The 9758-nt window shown below is 58.7% G+C and overlaps 1 protein-coding gene across 1 annotated transcript; it reads left to right on the top strand.

The window, feature by feature from the left end:
* The first annotated feature begins 773 nt into the window (after positions 1-773).
* Positions 774-9691, top strand: BRI3 (brain protein I3). Its single transcript, XM_002744057.6, has 3 exons — positions 774-1020; positions 1413-1515; positions 9279-9691. The coding sequence occupies exons 1-3, from the start codon at positions 879-881 to the stop codon at positions 9409-9411; spliced, it is 378 nt and encodes a 125-aa protein (XP_002744103.1). The 5' UTR covers positions 774-878; the 3' UTR covers positions 9412-9691.
* Positions 9692-9758: the final 67 nt, after the last annotated feature.

Genomic DNA, 9758 nt, shown 5'->3' with positions numbered 1-9758 from the left:
AGACAACACCCAGGTTTAGATGCGGTCTCCAACCCGCATCTGCCACGGCCAAACCCCGCCCCCTTCTGAGCCTGGTCCCGTGTTGGCCTCCAGGGGTAAGCAAAGCACCTGGCTGGGCTGCCTGAAGATCAGGGAAACTGAGGACACGCGGCAGGTGCCCAATATTTAGGATTTTGTCCCCAAGCGGGGAAGTTACTTGTAAGCACTGGCCACGACCCCTGTAAATCGCCTAATTGTCTAAAAAAAGGCAAACCGAGGGTATGCGCCGCAGCTGAGCACCTCGCAGGCCGCAGCTGGGGTGCACGCCCGGGTGTGCCCTTTGCACAGCTGGGAGCGCCAGCGATCGCGTGGGCAGAGGGCTGGGGTTGGGACGGCCGGGGACCCACCCGGCCCCGCCCCCAGGCTCCGCCCACTTCCAAGGGTAGGGGGACCTCGGTTGGCCTCGGAGATCGAAGCGTAGGAGTAGATAGGGGTGCATCCCTAGGCCCTAAAGGTCAGTGCCCTATTGGGCTTCTCTGGGTCGTTGTGGGGGTGGGGTCTCCCCGTCCCCGGAGATCTGAGAGCCGCGGCGAGGCGGAGCGCAGAGGCGCAGCCGTACAGACGGCCTTGGGTGGCCGCGGCCACTTTAAGACGCCCCGCCGGCCCTGCTCTGCGCCCCACCTCCCACCGGCCACGTGACACCGGTCTTGTGACTGGGTCCGGGAGGGCGGGGGGAGCCCGCGGCGAGCGCCCGCCCCGCCCCGCCCCGCCCCGCCCCGCCCCGCGTCTGCCTCAGAGGGGCCCGAGCCGCCCGGTCCGCCGCGTCTGCTGCCGCCGCGTCCCCCGCCGGGGCCGACCGAGCCGAGCCGGGCCGGAGCGGCGGGCGCGGGCGGGCCGCCATGGACCACAAGCCCCTGCTGCAGGAGCGGCCACCCGCCTACAACCTGGAGGCCGGCCAGGGCGACTACGCGTGCGGCCCTCACGGCTACGGCGCCATCCCCGCCGCACCCCCGCCGCCGCCCTACCCCTACCTCGTCACAGGTGGGCCCGGAACCAACTTTCGTTGCCGGCCGCTTCCGGGGGGTGCAGGCCTGGGCGGGGGACGCGGGTCCAGAGGCCGGTGGGGCCCGCCAGGGGGTCCTTCCTGGAGCTGGGGGTCCCCGGGCGGGCTTCGGGATCCTGCGCTGCCGAGGGTCTCGTCCTCCGGCCCATGGTACCCGGCGAGGCTGGATCCCTGCCCCAGATGAACTTTGAGTCACGAGGCGCTCGCTGTTGGCAGATTAGCTCCGAATCAGGCCCGCGTGGCCGTCCCGAGGGTGGAAAGGACCGGGGGCTTTTTTAGGGGGGTGGAGGTGGGGGTACAGGAAGAGTAGTCCCTGTCGCGGTCGGATCTCTCCTCCCTGCCGCCTAATGACCTGCCTTCCCGCCTACAGGGATACCCACCCACCACCCCAGGGTTTACAACATCCACAGCCGGACCGTCACCCGGTACCCTGCCAACTCCATCGTGGTCGTGGGAGGCTGTCCCGTATGCAGGTGAGTGGGTCTGCAGCCACGGGACTGGCCCTGGAAGCGCTGAGGACCCCCGCCCTACCCTACAGGACCTCACAAAGTCAGCTCTGCTTGTGGGAGTGGGTCCAGCTTGCCTTGGATCTTAACCAGAGTCCTTTATGGGAGGGACGGACAGGGTGCCCATGTGCGGTGTGGGAGAGCGTGGGTCAACTCACCCTTGGCTCTGAACACATTTTGTGGGGGTAAGAAAAAGAGGTAGGTTCTTTTTCCTAGGGAGGGGAGTGCATTGTGGGGCATTGCACCCCAAGCAATTGGGATGTAGGAATGGTAACGGGACTCGTGGTCTTTTCGTCTTTGTTCTGGGACTTGCAAGGAATCAGGTGTCTGCATTTTCATCCAGTTTCTGAAAGTTTACTCTGCAGTTGATTGTTGAAGGTGGTGGAAGGTTTCGTTTTCCCGGAAGGGGCATTTGGATTAAATGCACCAGCAGGAGAAGCGATGACTGTAAGAGCTGCTTTATCCAAAGCTGACTAGAAATGCTCTTCCATGAGCTGGACCCGGGTGGAAACCCCGTGGTTGTTTGAGGCAGGAGTGATTTTTTTCATATCATCACATTGGAACTGCACACCCTTTCTGGTTTTCATAGGGCCCCGAGGTGCAGCTAGAGGCTTGTTTTGTGAAGGTTTTAAGGATTCAAATTTAAATAAGAATTAATTAAATACACCCCTTGGCAGCTGGGGCTGTTCATATTGCTTCGAAAGTCGGCAGAATTGGCAGAGACAGGGTTTTTAGCCTGTGTCTGAGAGGAGGAAGTTGAAGCCTCTTAGATGGAATTAAGAAACCCTGGTTTGGACTTAGACTTGATTTCAAAATCGTGTGTGTAAGGCCTAGAGCGGAATCATGGGGAAGTGAGTGATTTCACAGCCTTAGCCGGCGACTTCCTGGGAAGCGGGAGGGCATCCCAGAGGTGGGGAGAAGAGGCTGGGACCCTGGGGCAGGTTGTGGCTGCTTGCCCTCACGGGGACCCCGTGACAAACCCTAACTGGGACATCAGTTTGACACAATTGGTCACCGCCCAGCAGAAACATTGACCTTTGGAGTGGAGGTGGAGGGAGGGCAGGGTGGGGCACTGGCTGCCTCCGGGACAGTTCTCTCTGGGAGCCGTACCACGCTGGGGGGCCAGCAGAGCTGTGTGGGTGTGAAGGGACTCAGAACATGGAGAGGGCAGAGGGTCCATGCCCTACCATCGCAGTTTCCAGCCTGCTGGAATAGCTGGGTTCCAGTCCTGGCCCTGCCACGAACTGCGGGGCCTGTTTCCCCACCTGGGACATGGTGGTGTCTCTGAAGCCCTTTTCTGCCCAAGCCCCTGAACTTGGAGAGGTGGGAAACCAGCGGCAGTGAGGGATGGCCCAGATATCCCAGGGCTGGGGGGTGCCCAGGTGGTGGTGCAGTTGTTGTCAGGATGGGGGTGCTGGCTCTGCCACTTCCCTTTGCCTAGGTGGGAGTTGTGTCCTTGCGGAGGCTTGTGGCTTCCACTGACCTGGTGGTGCTCCCCAGTTATGCAGAACCTGAAGCTGGGTCAGGCTGTGCTCTGCTCTGTAGGGGAGGATCTTGGGCTCTGCCCCCAGAGGCTGCAGGAGTGGAGCCCTTGATTACTTGATCACTGTTCTCTGCCCCTGGGCAGCTGCAGCAGGCAGGGAAGAGGCCGGGTCCTCTCTGGACGAGGTTGGGGGGTCCATAGGCCTTTAAGTTGGGATCAGAGCACTCTTTGATCCTCTGGGGACCCCCTTAAATTGGTAGCCAGGCCCTCCCAGTACACACATCCCTGCCCTCTGCCCGTGGTGCCCTGGATGCTGGAGAGTGGCCCTGGCTCCCCAAGGTGTTTCTGTGCCTTTGCAGCAGCATAGGGCATGGGATGGGCACCTGTGTGCCCTACAGCAGCCAGGGGGGGAGCAGGGGGCTGGGTTCTCTGCTGCTGGCATGAGGAGGGGGTGTGTGGTCTCTCAGCCTCTCCTCTCTTTGAGGAGAGTGGAGATAGTTCCCTGAACACTTGCACGTCTCAGGACCGGGAGACAGGACACCGCTCACATGACCTCACTTCCTCCTGCCCCAGGTCCAGCCTGCTGGGCTCTGTCCCCCTCCCTGCCTGGTGGCATGGCAGGAATTTGCCCAAGTCACACGTTTGTTAGTTCCTCTGACTGAGGCTTGGCCAGAGAAGCTGGTGTCCCTTGTGGCTCTGCTGCCCTGGCCAGGCCTCTGCTGAAGTGCCCAGACTCTGTCTGCCCTTTTTAGCCCATTACGAGGAAGCATTTCCACAGCCCAGCAGTGGATACATTCCTGCTCCTCCTACCCTCCTGCTTCACCTCTGCCCTGCCCTGCCTTGCCCAAGGCCTGGGCCGCTCTGAAGCCGGGTTCTCCCTTACCCAGGGAGGCTATCGCTAGGTGCAGGATGAGGTGGGTGTGCTGGGGGGCTCCCATGGGCTGGAGCAGAGCCTGGGCCCTGCAGGCTGGGGAGGTAGGAGTGGGGATGGCCAAGGCAGCACTGACTCCCATGAGTACTGGCTGGGCTCTTAATTGGGTTTTTTGGTTTCTCGGTTGACCAGAGAGATAGGAAATCCTGTAAAGTGGAGGGTCTCAGAAAGCGAGGGGAAGGGAAAGGAATGGAACAGCTGTGGAGGGCAGATGATGCCCAGAGGTCCGAGGTGTGGCTCAGTGGCCAGTGTTGAGGGATGAGGGCATGCCCCTTTGAGGGGCAGAGGCAGGCTGTGGAGGGCACGGGCAGTGCGGGAGACTGTGGAGTCTGGGAAGGGCTTAAGGGGAAGGAGGCTGTGAAAGCCTTGGGCTTCCTGATGATGGTTGTGGAGGGGCTGCTCCCTCCTGCCACCTGTGAACTGAAGCCAGTAGGTTGAGAAAGTGGCTGAGTTGGCCGGAATGACCTGCCCATATGCATAGCCTATGGGCTGTCCCTAACCTGACCGTCGTGTCCTGAGGTGTAGGGGCATTGCTTGGCCCCAGACTGCTTGCTGGGCAGGACTTCGGACCTTGGGGCCCAGGTGTGGCCTCCAAGGCCTCCGGAGTCCCTGACCTTGGGCTCAGACCCCAGCTGCAGGCCAGGTGGCACCGCTGGGGTGGGTGTGGTGGCAGCCTCCAGGCACCTGCCCAGGACTTTCTTCCACAGGAGAGGCTGGGGCTGGCCCTGGCCATTGGGTTTGTTGGGAATGGCCCTGGGAGGTCCTGGTGAACTCTCCCAAATCGAGGCAGCTCCCCTTCCAGAGCTGCTTTGAGGCCACCTCACCCTGCCTGGAGTGTGACTTCATTCCTGGGGAGGCCCGGTCTTCCAGCGAGGTGGTGGTCTGGGGTTGCTCCTGGGCCTAGATGGTTCCATGAGGCCACTGTGGGCTCAGAGGGCAGCTTGGTGCCCTGGGGCCAGCCCCCTGTGGCACTGACTGCCTTTGGGGCCTGCAGGATGGGTGTCCATGACTCGGAGCCCATCTGGGTTCAGATCCCAGCCACGTCCTTCCTGGCTGGGAGGCCCTGGACACACCCTGGCTTCAGCCTCCAGTAAAGTGCCTGTGGGAAAACAGGGAGGGGCAAGGATGGCCCTTTCCCCAGGCAGCTCAGAGCCCTGCTCCCAGCCCTCTCTGTCCCTGGTGAGGGCTCCACTGCAATGGCAGCAGCACAGTTGGCCACTTTCCCTGCAAGGCTGGAGTCGCCTTAAGGGAGTGCTCTCAGAATTAGTCAGTTCCCTACTTTCGCTGGTGGCCATGATCCCTCCATGGCCCTGGCCTGCTTATTGCGCAAGAGTGGGGGAGGGGCAGCTAGAGGCAGCAGGTGAGGATGGGAGTGGTTGAGAGGGTTGAAACCCACCCAGCCAACCCAGGTATGCTCTTCTGGGTTTAGAAGGGAAGAGAACTTGAGGCTGGCGGGGATGGCATCTGTTCTGGGGCAGGGGTTCCCCCTCTCCCCATCTGGTGCTGGGGAGGGGCCTGCCCTGCAGCTTGGGGAGTCTTGGTCTAGAAGCTGGATTGTGTTTCCCAGCTCCGAAGATTTGGGGTTTTAAAAAACTAAATGATGCCAACATTCCTTTTGAGGCCTAGGGCAGTACTGCAGTTAAAGCTAATATTTCTGCAGCAAGACATGAATATTCAGATAAAGTAGGGTAAATGACGCTATAAATAGCCACACACCAGTACAGGCCACATGTTGCTACCAGGTGAGTTTGCCGGCAAGTGACAGCCAGTTCCGCCTTCAGCGCCTCTTGGCATTTGAAGTTGTGCGCATGGCTGTGGAATACTGGGGGTAGGGTATGCTGCCCACCCTCGGGCTGACCCCAGAGCCAGAGGTGAAGGCAGAGCTCTCCTGGTCAGCCCCCTCAGGCCTTCAAAGCCCATTCAGAACCCTCAGGTCCAAGTGCTTGTTCTCCCAGGCAGGGGTTCTAGGGTCTGGTGGAGGCCTGAGCCTCCTGGGATGACTGGATCTGTCTAGCTCCTGGGCGGCACCGAAGGGACAGCCTCGCTCTCCCCAGAGACCCAGTGGCCTTGGCCCTCTTTCCCTCTTTAAGCAGCACTGGAGGTGGGTGGGAGGGCAGGAGTTGAGTGGACCTGGGATGGGGAAGCTGCTGCCCTAGGAGGTGCCAGAGTGGGTTCCCGGACTAAGGGGCTCAGCCCAGGGTGGCACGAGTGGCCCAGCCCTGTGCTCTGGCTGAGGATGTGATGGGTCTGGACAGAAACTCCATGGGTTAGAAGGAGGGTGTTCTCCTGTACTTGGGAGGCTGTGGCGTCAGCACGTTAGATTTGGCCATTGTGCTGCTTGCAGCCTCGGGGCTGGGAAGCGAGGTGCTGGGAAGTGAGGTGTCAGGGCCTGGGTGGGCAGGGCTGGCGCTGCTGGAAATCCTAGCGCGTAGGTGGGCTGGTGCCCTGGCCCATGACGGTGAGAATCCAGTGAGAGTGAGCAGCCTTCCTGCACTTGCTCAGCTCTGACAGTGTAGATGGGTTTTGGGGTCTGGATGGAGAATTAGGGAGGAGGCAGGAGAGTGCTGCTGCCCTTGGACTCCTGCGCCAGCGGAGAGCAGCAGCCTCAGGTGGGAGGCCGGTGTGGTGGGGTCACCAGGCAGCACCACCCCCGCCCCACCCCACCATCACACCTGGATGCCTCTGCTGCGTGCCATGGGTGGGCTCCCCACCCACACCCCTTTGCCCAGACTTCTCCCAGGCACCTCTGGGCCTTTGAGCGGGCAGTCAGCTCTGTCCACAACTTTGCCCACAACACTACCCCTCAGCAGCTTTGGTCCTGAGGCGAGGTGCTCAGATGGTCACTGATTGAGCCGGCTGAGGGGGTGCAGGTGACACTCACTGGGGACCACTCCAGGGGAACGGGCTTCTCCCATGGAAGGATTTCTCAGCCCCTTCACCCTCCCATCTGCCTTTTCATGGGACATTTTCTAACCAGAACATAAAGCTAGTGTGTTTTTTAGGGTCTGAACTGTAGATGCAGGAAGAAACAGGAAAAGGAAGCCCAGATGCTCCCTTGAGAGGCCAGCGGCCACTGGTTCCCCCCAGCTCCCCAGAGCCTGTCGTGGCCATCTGCATGTGTGGGGACACAGCTGTGCTCGGTCTTCCTGAGGCTTCCCCACTGTGGCAGTGTGGTCTTGGGAGCTGCGGCAGCTGGGCTTCTGCCCACCTCACACCTGGGGGAGAGGGTCCTGGGGCCAGGCAGGGCATGCCGCAATCGGCAGGGCTGCGCAGGGGTGTCCTGCCCAGTCTGGACTGGTGGGGGCAGCCTTAGGCAATGCTGAACAAGTGTGGTGGCCTGACGACCTTGTGGTGCTTAGACAGGGGACACTTTTGTAAAAGTCCACACAAGAAATGGAAACTTTACTGACAGACTCGCGTCTTCTGATGGGCTTTGCCTTGGAGCAGGGCTTCCTGATGTGCTCTGCAGCCCAGCGCAGCCCCTCCACACAGACAGGTGTCATCATGTGAGTTTGGGAAACGGTACAGGAGCGCTGCATAGGGACTGTCTAGGAGACAAGGATAAAAGTTTCCCAAAATCGGCTGAGCAAAGAATCCCCCTTTTCCAAATTCGTACCACTGTGTCTGGCTAATTTTAAATTTTTGTAGAGATCGGGAAGGGTCTCACTTTGTTGCTCAGACTGGTCTTGAACTGCTGACTTGAAGCTATCCGCCTCAGCCTCCCGAAGTGCTGCCATTGCAGGAGTGAACCCCCCGGCCCAACCCCCTTGAAGATTGCTGAATGGAGCTGTCCGAGTAGGTTGGAGGGAGGCAGTGGGCAGGAAGTTTGACTTTTTCTTTAAGCAGTGGAAAGCCCGACTTCAGAATATCCTGGTTTATTTTCCCATACTCCCTGGAGAGGCAGGGAACAGGTTCCGTGGGTGGGGTTTCCGGTCCCCAGCCTGCCTTGCTGAGCAGGGGTGGGGGCAGCAGCCCTCCTGAGTCTGGACCCCCAGGAAGCAGCTTGGAAACATTCAGGGTGCTGGAATGGGAGTAGTGTCCCCTGGGTGGCCAAGTTTTCTCCTCTTAGCAAGGCACTGCTAGTCACTAGAGCGTGCCAACCTTGCTATAGGCTCCCCTTCCCCAAAGCCCCAGCTCCCATCACCTGCCAGATACCCCTACCCCGCTGGTGTTCTTTCCACTTACCTCAGTACTGGCTGGGGTGGGGGAATTTAGGTGCCCAGGAGGCCCAGAAGGCGCTTGTTGGGGTCTGCCTGTCTGGTGAGAATGAAGCTTTTCTCATTTGGCCTGAGCTGGCTAGTGTGGTCTTTATTTTACTTTCAGCTGTGTCCAGAATTTTCCAGAAATAGCCTGAGGAGCTGAGCTGAGCACACAGCTCCTGGCTTCCTACCTTTGGGGCCTCTGAAACTGACACTTGGGTTTGATGATTTCAGGTTATTGAACCTGTGCTCACAGGTGCAGGATTTGGGGGATGGCCTGCAGGTGTCTTAGTCTGTTACAGACATTAAACTTTGTTGAAGAGTTGGCTTTAAGATCACATTTCTCAAAATAAGTGGCCTTCAGACATTGTGTGAAAATGGCAGACTATGAGCTCCCGTTAACCCACCCCCACTACCAAAGGAACAGAAACCGAACAAAACCCCGAACCTGACCGGGTACCCAAGCTGCTGGTTGCTCTTTTACTAAGAGCAGATGTGTAGTGGCTTGTGGCACTGAAATAATCTTGCCTTTCAAGGTTTTACTTTTTTTTTTTTTTTTTGAGACAGAGTCTTGCTCTGTCACCCAGTCTGGAGTGCAGTGGCTCTGTCTTGGCTCACTGCAACCTCTGCCTCCTGGATTCAAGCGATTCTCATGCCTCAGCCTCCCAAGTAGCTGGGACTGCAGGCTTGTGCCACCACAACCTGGCTAATTTTTAGTAGCGATGGGGTTTTACCATGTTGGCCAGGCTGGTCTTGGACTCCTGACCTCAAGTGATGTGTCTACCTCAGCCTCCCAAAGTGCTGGGGTTACAGGCATGAGCCACCATGTGCCTGGCCTTGCCTCTCAAGGTTAACTGATGAGAGCTTTCAACTGTTTTCCTTTTTTCTGAATGTTGCATGTGATTAAATAGCAGCTATTTAATGGGCACATGTAGACCGTTCTTGGGGCTCTCCAGGCCAGTGGGCTGGGTGGGGGGAGTGGGCAGGGGCTGTATTTTCAGGTAGATGGTCACTGTCACTCACCAGTGGTCCCCATTTCCATCATGGCCACTGGTCAGTCCTCGAGTGTAAGGCTGGGAGGGTGAGGGTCCTGACCGCACTGCCCTTTCTGCTGCAGGGTTGGGGTGCTGGAGGACTGCTTCACCTTCCTGGGCATCTTCCTGGCCATCATTCTGTTTCCCTTTGGGTTCATCTGCTGTTTCGCCTTGAGGAAGCGAAGATGCCCCAACTGCGGAGCCACCTTCGCTTAAAGGGAACACCACGCCCGGCTTTCCTACACCCAGCTCTCTTTTTCTAATGTAAATGTCGTGTACAATAGTTTTATTTGATTCAGCTTCAGGACTGTTTTGTAAAGCGAGGTGGGACCGGTGTGGCACATGCCAGCTGCAGTTTCCTGAGTGCGGAGAGGCAGAGCTGCTGCTCCCGCCCGAGGCTCATGACAACTCAATAAAGCACTGCTTTTATTTTTTGCAGTCTTCAATTTGAGAAAGGTGAGAAATAATGTTTTCAATAAATGAGATTCATACCATTGTTGACCTGGTGCTGCTTACTCCATGATTTCAAACACCCAGGAAAGACGAGTGGCGCCTGCATCGCT

Source organism: Callithrix jacchus, chromosome 2, assembly GCF_049354715.1.
Source record: "Callithrix jacchus isolate 240 chromosome 2, calJac240_pri, whole genome shotgun sequence".
Lineage (NCBI taxonomy): Eukaryota > Metazoa > Chordata > Mammalia > Primates > Cebidae > Callithrix > Callithrix jacchus.
This window is presented reverse-complemented; position numbering and strand designations above follow the sequence as displayed.